Genomic DNA, 14,157 nt, shown 5'->3' on the forward strand with positions numbered 1-14,157 from the left:
TTCTACAAACTTTGGTCTCTTGCAACTTTGTCCTTTGCAACTCAGCAGTTGCATCTGTTTATAAAGGCGCCAATCTCTACCCTTTTCTTTGGATGAAGATCCTGTGCAGTCTGTACATGCACACCCTTACCACTGCTTTGCAGCTTGTGTATATCAGGCACCTAACACATAAATGTGTCCTTAAGAGAAGAGGCAATACTATGTAAAATTAAAAGTTTATTGGTTCCATGTTGGATGAAAAAAAAATCTCAAAACCTTATAATTTGAAGAGAATTCTCACAAAAGCAGAAGAGAGCAGTAGTAAAAGACAGAAGGATATTACAGGACTAAACAGGCAGAATCAAATATAGGTCAAGAAAGAGCTGTTCCACTGATCTGGAATATAGCAGTATAGTCACTTAGCAAGGTAACAGGCCTGTAAGACTTACCTACAAAAGCTTTGGATTGAAACCTTTAAACTACATTAAAAGGTATCAAAATGAGGTTTTTTTAATTCCCCCCCCCCCCCCCCAAATATTTTGACTGGTTCAAAGAAGCTACTGGAAAAGCAAAGAAAGCACTGTGCCTGCTTTTATTGGCTTATTCATACAAGCAGAAAATCACACATTCCAGAAAAGAAACAGAACTCTCCATAGAAAGGCCATATAAATCTTTTTCCAAGGGCCTACATTAGGAGATAATACTGAGGCTCACAAAACTCAAGCTATATGCCACTGTCAGTTAGTATTTTTTCCATTATTCATAAAATCCCGCTAAAATTCCATGATGTCCTTTACAAAAGTTAAGGAAACATCTACTATAATTCAGGCTACAATTAGTTAACAATAGTGGCTGCTTTTAACTAACTCTCCAAGCTGACTCTCTTCAATCAGTATTGTAACTGGCACATCTGCAGACAGGAAATCCTCAACACTACCAACTTTCCCAGCCTATTATCTGAGACACCTGGTGTGGGTGTGTTGATACAGAGCAAAACAATGAATCATATCAACTGCACATCAATTAACCAGCTTTAACTGTTAAAGTGTTTAATCCTTAAAAGTAGAGTGGCAATTTGAACGCTGGAAAAAAGAAATCAACACAAAACCCCCAAACCCTCAAACTATTAATTCTGCAGCTTCTAAATCCACTGTAATTCAAATCTGTGACAAAAATTACTATATATGTAGTGCTCTCTATCAAAATAGTGAGTGAAGTCATATTACAATGGAGTTGCAATAGTATATCACGCAAACTTATCTCATTATAATTACTACTAAACCAAGATTATATTCTTATTATTTCAATTTAATAGCTCTTTTTTCCATCTTTGACAAAAGCAAACAAATTGACTTGACATTTCACAGGTTTGACTCCATCTCAGTGTACTTCTGCCAGAAAGCTTGAGAAAAATCAAATACGGCATTTAGAAACCCACTTTTTGGAACCATTTTCATCTCACCTCATGAATATTACTCTACAGTTTTCAGGGTTGTCACATCTCTACTTAGCATGATCTTTTTTGCTCTTGGTAAGCACTAGTGTCTTTGACAGGTTCTGGGGAGTGTAAGCCATTATTATAGGATTTTTCCACAATTTATAGAAGCCCACTGCATTTCTAAGAGAATAGTAACCACAGTAAGCAAATGTTTGTCACAACACACAACCTGCTTTCTGTTTGGGGTATTAGGAAGACATAAAGCTGACTTAACTAGGGGAAGGGGACAACAGATTTAGTCCACTGGGCAAAATAAAAAAGCTGTAAATGATCTGTTCCTGTTTCCTGTAATGGATATATTCTACAAGCATAAGAATTTAACTTTATCTGTTATTGCCACTACTCTAAACCAGTAGTGTCAGATCAAAAGAATAGCATAAAAATGAAGGAAGTTAAAGGAATTACTAAAGCTGCTAGTAGAACTGATTGTTCTGCATCAGAACAGATTTCTTGGGCAGTAAGTTTAAGCCTATTTACTTTGTCCACAACATATCATCTGCTTGCCAAATATCACTACTACCTGTAGCCATCCTTTATTCACCTAGAATTCCAGATGTTCCAAAAGCTTTATAAGCACAGAAGACAAAAGGTCTCCTGTTCTGGCAGGCTTGCTGTCCATCTGAACCGTTGTAGGAACTGAAGGCCAACTCATAACAGCAACAAACAAGTAGTTTAGAGAGGCAATTCAGAGAGTATTTTTGCTCCTGTGGGCTGAAGCCTTCTACCGTACATCATTTACTATGTCAATCCTCCCAAGAAGTAGCATTTGACTCAAAGGAGGCAAAAAAATGATTTAACTCCCATTTCTTATGACTATGCTCATAGCCATTTGTCACAAAAATTCTTTAAGACTGATTAACTTAGGCATTATATGTCAGTTCTGAGGGGTCTGATATGTGAAAGTTCCTAACCAGATTTCAAAAAGCCTTAAAATCCCAAGGTTTCCTTCAATGAACTCAGATTTTTAGGGACAATTACTTCTCTTTCTCTGAATTAAGATGATGACTGCATTAATAAATATAAGTAGCACAGTTCAGAAAAAATCCTAGAAGAAATGGAAGACTCTTGAATAGGATAAACAGGAAATTACAGCAAACAGCTTCATAAAAAGATCAAGACTATGGACTTAAGAGAACACTATCCGCACCACAGAGGCTGCTGGAATTCAAGCTCTCACCCTCTAGTAAATGTGGGGAAGGCCAAATGGTCTGCCATTTATTGCAGCTCATGCAAAAGTAGTTACCACAGATTTCTTCCATTCACTGTAACTTTCATGTGTTTTTAGACTGCAAGTGAACAAGTCAGGCATGCAAGAAAAGAATTAAAAAACTATCAATGTTTATGTCACTAAATATTTAAGACATACAGAAAACAGGAAGCCCCATGCAACGATGAGGGGACTTAATTTTCAGAATGGAAAGCATTGCAAATAAATGTTAAGATAATCAAGTTTACCTACTGCCCACATCACTGTGTCAAAGCAATCGGTTTCTTCTGTGCCCAGGTCAGTATTTTTCCAGGTCACCTGCAACCTGTTGCTCTCCAATTTTTCAACTTTGGTTGGGAAACATCTCTTTAAAAATTTTGTGCCGTAACATTCCATGTGCTCAGTTACTAAAGATGCCATTTGCTGTTGATAGGGGAAAAAAGAAAATTATTCTTAGATACACAATCTTTTTAATGTAAAACATTCCTTCAGCTGTCTTCGTGAAAACACAGTAAATACACTGCGCGTTTCAACATTCTTTGTCACTTAGTTACTATGCGTTGCCAACACAATAATTTACACTATGACCTGCAACTCAATTTCAAGAGGCACCTACATCTGAATATTCGAATTGATCTAAAAAAAGATAACACATGAATAAAACAGCTGCTTTTAATTAATTTGTTGCTTATGCAAAAAGGCATCTAGAACATATTCAGTTTAACATTACCATAATTACCATTTTCTGGCAGCTCAATGAGAATTAAATACTTTCATAAAGCTACGGAAGAAAAATATTTCCCTTTGCCATGACACCTGTCATTTCTCTGCAATGACTATGAATCACTAAGGTTTCCTGGAAAGTTCTACTGCAAAAAGGAAATAATACTTTTGTCCTAAGAGCCTGTTTGAAATAATGCCACACCACAGTCAAGTAGTGAAGTAGTACATTGACAGGTTTATCCAAAGATGTCATTGCTCTTGACTGCAGTAATTCAGGTTGCACTTTGTCAAAGGATGTGTTTATTACTTAAAGGAGATTATCACAAAACCACTCGCACAAAACAGCTACATGCAAGCTCTCAGCTTACCAAACTTTATTTTCGAAGCTGATATTAACTAATATGAAGACAACAGCAGGATTCTATCTCCTCAGAAACATGACAGCTCCCTATCCAGTGATTGCTAACCAGTTTCCATCAGACTCAATGTGACTACAGACTGAACACACTTGTTTTATCTCTATTAATGCTTTCTTAACCTTGAAATTTTCATTGTGTTCTCCCTGCCTACAAAGGATTGAGTTCTCAGAGACAGCCCTACTGTGTTTTATGAAGTGCCACACACACACTCTTAACACCATTCCCTGCTTGCTCAGATCTCATGCTGTTACAGGTGTAGATTTCCTCAATGAGGAGTGCAAATCCCAACACACATTCTTACACAATGTTTTGCAAGCTCTGGTACACTTACTACTAGTTTTAAGGAAGCCACTTCAAAGTGGGAGCGGCTGGCACGCAAGCAGGAGCTGTCACTACCTACCTGCAGTGGTAGTTGTCACTGCTGCTTCTAACAGCAATATACCCTCCTCAAAAACTATGCTGCTACATATGAAAATGATTTTCCTACACACTCTATGTGCAAAGAAGTTCTTAAAAACAAGGCCACAGTTCTCTCACACTTTCACCAACTTCAGCCTGTAAATGTTTTGCACCATTGCAAATAAGCATTACAAAAAGTCCTAATTTATAATACCAGCAATAATTAAGTTAACACATATTCAATTCCATTCTGAAAACACTATTTCCAAGTGATTAACAGGACGCAGTCTTCATTCTTGAGGCTGCCATCTGCCAAAGTTATTTGTCTGAGATAAAAATTGTAAACTTCAAAGAAAAAGATCACTCGATATGTGAGTGAAACCCCAGAACTCTCTTCATTTTAAGGACCCTACAGAAACTTTTCCTCAAAGTAGTGTTAACATTAAATCTTGCAGGGACAGAAGAGTCACAGTCACCTTTAACATACTCTACCTACAGACTGAGGGACCAGGACTCACGGACCATCAAAGACATCCTCTAACCTATGAACAGGGGCTATAATCTCGCATCCAAGTAACACCTTTATTGGATCCAGTAAACCTGCTATATTACCTTCTATTCCTTCTTTAAGGCAGTTATGCTTTTGACACAAATCCTATACAAAACCTTTTGATGCTGTTGTCTTTTCTTGTTGTTATTTGTAATTGCTTTTATTCTCTTTATACAGGAATGGATTTCTGGCCAAAACTGGTTTCTGTTTTGTCAGCACAACCATGACCATTTATACTTTTAAATAAAATTCCTTAAAATCTTTCCTAAATGTGAAACACTTTTTTCTTTCTTAATTTCCCTGCCTGAAAGTTTCTGCTTTTAATTTTCTCCAGCTTAGGGTTGATAGTTTCACTGAAATCACTATATACTTGTTTTACCTGTTATAACTGCCACTGTTTTGAAAGTGGTCAAGATTTTCAATTCCTATGTCATTACAAACTTTTGGCTTAGTGATTTATTTATATTCATAATAATGAACTCCACATTGAACTACGTGTTAAATATCTTTAACTCTTAGAAATTTAAAATTATTTTAAAGGGATTGTCCAATGTTTTTTAGTAGTGGCATAAATCCCTCCCTTGCTTCCCAACCTTTTCAATCTTGCTTTCAATTAGGCAGGAGAGTACAGAAAAACAAGAGCTAATATATACAGTTTCTCTTCAGAAAGCACATACTAGGACATGTTTGGAGACACATTTTCTTTAGGAAAAAAAAATCAAATACACTTTTTAATATATTTGCTTTATAAGGAGATGTAAGATATTCCTTACTCACCTGATCAAATCCACGAAGTGGGATACTTCGCATCATGACTGTAGTGTCCAATCCAATGCCCGTTAAAAATCCAGCACACTCAAGTGAAACATCTAGTGAAACATCAGTTAAGGAAATAGAAACAATAATTTCACATCAATGCAATATAAAAGGGTAGTATATTAAGTGGGCTTTTTACCTAGGCATCTCCTCTCTCAGACATCTTCAGCTTGCTTTTGTTGCATAGAATAAAACTCCAAAGCCTTAGAATATTTTCCTCATAGATCACATCGGTTTTAAGATCCTGAGAATTTATCCTCAGCTGACCTTAATTCCCATGATGTTACTGCACAGAAAACTATTACTATTCTATTACCAACTCATCTATGTGGTGTGAGCAAAGGAATTCTGAAACCTGAGCTTTCACAGGAAAGACAGCTACGCTGCTTATAATCATAAATCATCACAGCTTTTTCAAAGGATACAGCTGGCTCCTACAAGCAACCTGTTACATAAAAAGAAAAAAAGAATAAAGCAGTGAAATAAGCTTGTGCATATCTCTGCACAACCAAAAATAATTTTCTGAAGTATGTATAGTTACAAAACTACAGGTTTGAGGGGTGGATGTGGCGGAGGTGCTAGAAAGAAAGAAAGAGCAGGGCTTGTCCACTTCCACAGACAGAGGTATTACCAGCAGGTGGGCTTATTTTAACAGAATGAAAAAAAAAAAAGAACAGGCTTGTAAGACATAAAGAATTGGGTTTATCTTGTAAAGAGATACTTAAACACATACTCAGAAAGACAAAGAGAAAAAAGCCATAAACAACTCAAGAGAAACCAGCAATGTTAAGAGATATCACAAATATTTCAATTGCTTTCTACGAAACACCTCTGTTGGAAACATCTGGAGTGGACACTTACAGGTTTTTCCCACAGTGCCTATTGCTGCTGATACCTCATCTTTGCAGCATCTCAGCACCACTGCCTCTGAGACAGTGGGCAACATACAGAGATGTGCAGCCATCTTGTCAGACTTCATTGCATCTCAAAATTTCTAGATGTGTCGTATTTATTAAATACATATTTTTAATTATTTTTAAGAAAACTGACACTCAGGTGCCAGACAGGCTGCACTCACATTCCTTTGCTGTTCATGCATTATGCAGACTTACTAAAATCTCACAGTTTGTCAATGCATTCCACATAATATTTCCACTTACAACAAAGTCTTTTGTTAAGTTTTTGAATTAGGAAAAAAAGCATCATTAGGAATCAAAATTTCTAGTTACTATGAGAGCAGTGTGGAATGTTAAGCTCTTTCTGACTATGAATGTCATCTATGGAAATGCATGTTTTATAAAGAACTTTCATCCCCATGCTTTATTAAGAACTTTTTATCAAAAAACAGCAACTAAAAAAACCCCCACAAGATGCAGAATCCACCTGAATATTTGGCACATTTTTTTCCACTTATTTTGGGCATTTTTTTTTAAAGCAGGTCTCTCTGAAAGCCATATTCAAAAGTTAAAAAAAGAACTTTGGATTTTGGGGTATGGAAGAAGTAGTTTGCTAACTATGTTTTGGAAAGCTAGAATTTACCTGAATTTTGAAATTTATTGAAATATCAAAATACAAACTCAAAATCACAAGGGGAACAAATGTAAAGTATCATCCCATGGCCTACACATCCCACACTGGTTTGTATTCTGGGTTTTGCTTGATTCATGGCTGAAGTAGCATACACTACTGTGGTGCTTCACAAAATAAATATAAAACCTTAAATCCACACAAACTGGAGGCTAACACAAAGTGGTTCATTCATTGCAGTCCCTTTATAAGGAGGTGTCATTCAGCAGTTTTAACTCAAACTTACAAAGCAATGTTCCTCCCCCCGCCCTGTTATCAGGAAAAGTATTGGTATACGTGCTCACAAAGACAGAAATCTGTTTCATAGAAGAACATCAAGAACTTTTGAAAATTAAAATATTTTATATGTGAACATGTATGGCAACTAAAAACAAACATTAGAGGCATGGTGGAGCTCTATAGACAGCAAATTTGGCTTTTTGTTTTGGCCCTGGCACTGACTAGACACACATCCCTAGGAAAGTTATTCCTTCACAATAGTGCAAGAGAGAAACAAGTCAAATACTTACAGATCTCTTTATACACAGTCTATACTGTGCTGACAGCAGAGCAAAATAGTACATGAAACACTGGCCTGCGGCCTATATCTTACCCTAAACGAACCTGCACCATTTCCTAGTTATAACAGAGGTGCTTTTAAACTTCTGAGAAGTGCAGTGCAGACATGGGGGCTGCTGCTTCATAAGCCCCAGGGATTGCAGAGTCAGTACAACACATTTTCTCACAAAAGACACTAGATAACATCTATCTATCCTATAATAAAAACATACAATTTCTGAAGGTGTACAGAGAACACGTTGAACTAGAGAGATTAAAATCTGCTAGTCTGGGTTTTACATTTGGCAAACAATTTAACGTAGGAGGAAATAAATTTTTCCACCAGCATTAGGGCATCTGATCCATCTGCGAATGGATGGATGATCACCCTTTCTTTAAGTATGTATCTCCTGTGAAGTGATGCAAAAAGCCACATGCTGCCCATGAAGAGCTACCTATTGGAGATTAATAGAAAGTAGGATGAGAATATCTGTAATGTGGGCATATGTTTTCTCTTCTTTCTCATTAGATGAAAACAGGATGCCAGCTGGCACTTACTCATAATATCAGCCCCACATTATTCACAATTTCTTCTACAGAGTAGAGGGTTCCTGGGCATTGTCAGTGTCTAACAGAAAAGTTAAGAAAGCAGAACCTAACCTCCTTCACACCTGCTCAATCTCGCATTCATTCTGAACATATTTCAAGGCATCTTTTCTAACTCACTCTGCCAAAAGCCTTCATCTCAGTAGCGAGAATTTCTTCACACTATTTGTATACCTAAGGAACTTTTAAGTTGTTTAACGGTTTGCTTTCTTTTTAATATGAATAACTGCAGGACTGACAGTTCTATAACCCCCAGGCATGTAATTTGTAGCTGAGATATGTACATTTGGAAAGGAAGAAAAGAAAGAGTAAGTACAACACATCTCAGACTAAAAACAAAAGGTGTTAAACTGAACCTTGGGAATATTTATAATAGAAACAAATCCGACAGAAACAAACCTTCAACAACTCCCTCCTTCATTTGCTAGGACACAGCCTGATAAAGCACAGAAATGCTACTGTAGCCCCTGCAGGCTTATTTTGACTAAATCTCAGGAATGCAACATATAAACACTCGACTCCCACATTACACTGTTACAACTTGCATTAGCAGTAACTGGACAAAAGCCACATTTTCACAGAAACATCTTACAGGGATAAATCTTATGTTTAGTTTTTCGGGGGGATGGGGGGGTGTTTTGTGTTTTGGTTTGGGTTTTTTTAAATTCCTCACATAAATCACACACTCAAAATTCAAGAGGTGACTGATATACTACAAACAACAGCAAAATTACTTTGCTTTTCAAACTGTACCAAGGAGCCTTGTTTATCTATTTGATGTTTAGCTTAACACAGTGCATTTTTTATATTAGAAAGTCACAGCCATGAATGGTAGCTCTGTTTTCATTCAGAACACCAGCATTATAGTTTCACTTCTTTTTCTTTTACATACTTTGTTTTTTCTAGAATTGCTCAATAGAGAAAAGAGAAAAAAAAAAAGTATTATCTGACTCCCATGCTAGAAAATGTCTATTTCCCATCACAATTATTTGGATCAGGAAATTGTCCTGCAGTGCAAAGTTAACTCGGAATCTTACTGCACTATGTGCTGTGAGAAACAAAACTATGGCATTTTAGTATTTCCATTAAAGACAATTTTTTAGTATTTCAGTTAAAAAGTAGCTCCCAAGGCATAAGAAAAGGCAAAAGTAACCCAATTGTCTCACTGTATTTTCTTTTGTTATCAGAACTGGCAACACTTAAGAGTGCTGGAGTTTCTTTCCTCATTGAAGAGCGATTTCATACAGACCCGTAGCAAAGAACAGGCACAGTACACCCTTCGTCTAAGTTTATGCTGCCCTCTTGTGACTTCCAGGTATAATTGCTACAGCACACAAGTTCCCTTAAGTCAAACTGGTGAAAGCTCGTATTTAATTTGATTTTAGAAGGGAATTTCCGGGGTGGGGGCTGTGGCCAATTATTAGTTACTAATGAAGTTTGGTAGTGTGATGTTGACGCATAGCAAGACAAATTCTCAGAAGGAAGACAAAAGGACAGAAAAACTGGGGTACAGAAGGCAATTTTGAACATTTTTCACCTTGCCATGAAGAAAGGGTACAAATACCAGCATCTATAAAAGCCATGGTAAGATAACTTACGTTTTTCCAGGAGATTCTTTTAACCAGAACAGATCATCACTTGTGATTCCATACTCTCGTGCACCTGCGATCTGTGATCACACAGATAAGATTTTGAATCAACAATACGTGTCCTGGCAGCAAATAAAGATAACAGCAACTTGGACTGATTAGATGAAGTACAGCCAGTAGACCAAGGGGAATATATCTGGGGATGCACAGATATCCAGCCTTCATCTTTGGAAATTTTCAAAACCTGACTGCAAAAAGTCCTAAGCAACACAATCTGACCTCACAGATCACTCAATAGCTGACCCCCAACCTCCTTGAGCAGGAGGCTGAAGTAGATGACCTCTAGAGATCCCTTCCAACCTGAATTATCCTTCAGCTCTAAGCAAGATTAATATACTTAAACTGTTGCAAATTGTTTTCTATGGAAATGTTTTTCTGAAAAGCTTGTGCTTTATATAAAAGACAATTTTTCACACAAGTTCAAAAATCTCTCATGTCTTACTTTATATTTACAATCTTTATCCTCCAAATATTCATTATCATCTGCAACAAAACCAGTAAAGCCATTGGACTTGTTACATGGCAAGTGTAACTTACGTGTGTAGGATACTTTGGTCTTCCTCCAGTAGCAATGACAATATTTTCTGCAGTAATAATAGTCTATGAACAAACACACAAAATAAAAATCAAGCATTTGAAATAATTTCATCTGTCTTTATATTTTATGTATGTACAAGAGTGATAAATGAAAAGCTGGCACTACTGCATGCTATTTATATAATAATCAAGTAATACACTAAAAAAGGATGGAGATAAAATAAGCACATGCAGGGGCTTCCCTGCACATTCTGTATCAGTTTTTGTTTCAACATCAGCTTACAATTGTTCCTACACTGGGTAAGATTCTGGTGACTACTTGGAAGCAACAGCTGTGGTGGATAAATGGCAGCTTTTTAAAATCATTTTTGCTCGGGGCAAAACACACAGAGATCACAGCAAGTGAATTCTGCCTCTAGGGCCTGGAGTTAAGCTACTTCAAAAGTGGCATGTTTTTAGAAAATGCTAGGCATCTACCCCAAAAACCTTCTGCTCTCTCAAGCCAGTATTAACTAGTAACATTATACAATTTCCCCCCAAAGGTGTTAAAATGCATATTCAGTCTCTTGTTAGATATGCAGAAATGGCCACCATTCTGTTACGTGACCCAGTTGCTTGAAGCTGGGCATTCGATATAACTGCCTCCCACACACAGTTTTGTATTAGAAAGCTTATAATTCAGCTGAAGGGAGAAAACATCTCAGACTGATCTAATGCTCAGAGCCATTAGATGATGATGCTCCTATTCACATCTCTGTAAGCATCTATCAAAGCAGTATGCCTCTGACCAAAAGAAAATAATCTCTTGTCTCAGTATTTCCACTTGCAGTGAAAAAGTAATGGCATCTGACAGGTTAGAGGCTAGGGACTCAGTAGGCAACAGTCAAGTTCATAAACATCTTCTCTTGGTGGAAAATGCACATTTTCCTCACCAAAATAATATTCAATACCTAAAACAACTTGGAGAAGTACAGTCTAGCTCTCCACTGGCCTGAAAACCAACACATGAAGACCTAATTATTTGAAGTGAATGTTCACAGCACAGCAGCTCACATTCACAGCACAGCAGCTACATGTTCACAGCACAGTAGCTCACCTCTTTACCTGCTTTTGTTAAACCACGGATTGTATGCAGATCAGAAAAACTTCCTTTCATGTTGAAATATTTCACCTTCCTGTTTAGAAGAAAACAGTAACGTAAATGCACACTTAACAATGAATATAAAGGAAATACAATCAGCTACTTTTTCTATATCTGAAGTGCTAAGAAAGACATCAAACAGATAAGAGAAGTAAAAGGAAGCAAACATCTTATTTCATCTTTGCAGCTCTGTCACTTAATTTGTCACTTAATTCTTGTACAGCAGTTAACTCCTCTACACAGCAGAGTACCTAACCATAACACGCCTTGGCATCAGGTTACTGACCTCTTCAAATGATACATTTTCCACAGTCCATAGTATTGCTATCTATAACATTACTAATATAATGCACATTGAGGGCACACAGTAGGGACTCAGCAGGAATCACAAGACTAGTACCTGTCAAATTAATATATTATTAAATTAATAATGTCTCTTTTTGCTGAAAATCTTTCTGCACTGGAAGCAAGAACCCCAGCTGTTCTGGTACAGTGTTATCTGTGGGCTTGTATGACATATAAGTTTTCATGGACAAGCTTGAAATTACCTTGAAAAAGTCCTGACTACTTCATATTAATGCAAAACCTCTTCAGATTCAAGAGAGCATTCTGTGATCACTAAACTGTTAGAAAGCTTCATGGTCACTTCCAACTACTATTTCCCAGAAAAAAATACTAGCTCTAATAAGAAACTGCAAAGGCAATTCAGCAATTCTACAAAGAGAAGAGCAGCTTCCTGACTGTGAGAAGAAAGATGAACTGTAAAGTTTTATTTACTTGTCTTGTAGTTGCACTCTGTGTCCCCAGTTCAAGGATTTCACATAATTCTGAACAGCTTGTGCCATCACAGACCTATCACAAACCAAGAAATTGAACATGAAGTCATGGTGTTACAAATTCAGATTATGTTACTCAAAGATATAGGCAGTTGCTAGATACTAAAAATGCTCCACAGTGCTTTGCAACAAAAGTAAATTATCAAATCCAAATCAATGTATCTGCCCTGATAAACCAGCAAATACAGACCTGTGTTTTAAACAAGCAGTCTAAAAACCTTCATGCAAAATTAATTTCCCTAACTGTCCCTAAATAAACACCAACAACCAAATAAACAACAAAAGTTGTTAGGCATTTGCAGCACATAGGAGTGGATATGGGCAATAATCTTTACCAGGTATGATGAACAGGTTGGGCTATATTCCAGCCATAGTGTTGGGCATCTTTAAGGGCACTCCCTAAAAGGGCTGCTTGATGCATAAGCTTTTTAGGAATACAGCCAACATTCACACAAGTTCCACCAAGTCCCCATTTGGTTCCTTGGAAATAAAAAAAAAAGAAAGAAAGGAAAAGTAAATGCATCAGGTTAGTGTAACTTAATGTAGTTGGGTTACTTAGAGAATTAGGTTGTTCATGCAATTAGTTTAAAAGTTCTGAAATAACACAGTTCACTGTCTCCTACAGATCAGTTTCTAATTCTGCTTACGTTCATTTGTTTTAATAAAACACACCTCTATGTATTTTTCTTCTAAAATTCAAAGCATCTGAAGATGTTTTTCAGAGCTCTGAAGATCCAGTTACTATATATTTGTTTATCTGCATTTGCAGATCTTATTTTACATACTGTACATTAACAGCCTCAACATGACAAAATTTATAATTTTTAGAAATCATAAATGACACTTTGACAGAATATTCTCACATATTTAAGTCCAAAGCCTACCTCAAGTGGTAATATCAAACACACCTTTATGTGCAGGGGATGCAGGCAGAGCTGGGACATCACTGGAAGGAATGAGCAGTACAACAAGCCATGCTTAAGGAGTTTTACTAAAAGCAAATCAAACAGGCTGGGTTTGGCCACTATGCTGCCTGGAGCAATGTGCTCACCTAGGCAACCATTTTATACACATTTCCAAATATTCTCCTAGTATTTCTCTTCCATACCTTGTGGAGAAGGTTCCACATAATCCAAAACAGCCACTTTCCTTCCAAATTGAGCAGCTTTAAACAAAAAACAAGATAAGGTATTTAGAGAAGGGAAAAACACACAAAGCTAGATATTTTTAGTAGCACAGGTATGAAGATAAAGAGTATAGGAGATGACAGCTGGTGGGTTTTACTATCTAACTCAAGATGCCAGATTAGGAATCCAGGCTGCCTATGTAGTCAACAGATTCTCCAGAAGGCACTTAATAACCTAGACTAGAGCCTCCAGCTTTCACCAACCCCCAAAATGCAATCTGACCCCAAATGAAGATGGTTAAGGCACCTGTGGGTTCTTGGGCACATTACACTGAGTAGCAAAGGGGCAAGGTTGTCTACAGCAGTTACACAGCTCCTGGAAACAGTCTGAAGGGACTGTTGTTTTAACACATAAATAAGAAACAGTATAGTTAAAACATATAGCACCTATGGAGGCACTCAGAGTATTTTACAATAACAGTGAAATAAAAGCTTGTCACACCTTCCCAGGACAAAAGAAATACTTTTTAAAGGTTAATAGGAAAGC

General features: G+C 36.9%; 1 protein-coding gene across 1 annotated transcript in view; it reads right to left on the bottom strand.

Moving 5' to 3' along the window:
- TXNRD2 (thioredoxin reductase 2) overlaps positions 1-14,157 on the bottom strand; it is a 32,577-nt gene that overhangs the window by 16,936 nt on the left and 1,484 nt on the right. Inside the window, exons 3-11 of the mRNA XM_057414978.1 lie at positions 13,593-13,649; positions 12,820-12,964; positions 12,426-12,500; positions 11,604-11,682; positions 10,508-10,570; positions 9,920-9,990; positions 6,017-6,036; positions 5,553-5,644; positions 2,933-3,107 (exon numbers count right to left, since the gene is read on the bottom strand). Of these exons, the coding sequence (XP_057270961.1) occupies positions 2,933-3,107; positions 5,553-5,644; positions 6,017-6,036; positions 9,920-9,990; positions 10,508-10,570; positions 11,604-11,682; positions 12,426-12,500; positions 12,820-12,964; positions 13,593-13,649 (777 nt within the window). The remainder of the gene's footprint in view (positions 1-2,932; positions 3,108-5,552; positions 5,645-6,016; positions 6,037-9,919; positions 9,991-10,507; positions 10,571-11,603; positions 11,683-12,425; positions 12,501-12,819; positions 12,965-13,592; positions 13,650-14,157) is intronic.

The sequence above is a fragment of the Pezoporus wallicus genome, unplaced genomic scaffold (genome assembly GCF_028554395.1).
Source record: "Pezoporus wallicus isolate ANWC-B61680 ecotype Strahan unplaced genomic scaffold, APGP_CSIRO_Pwel_v1 contig_8047, whole genome shotgun sequence".
Taxonomy (NCBI): domain Eukaryota; kingdom Metazoa; phylum Chordata; class Aves; order Psittaciformes; family Psittacidae; genus Pezoporus; species Pezoporus wallicus.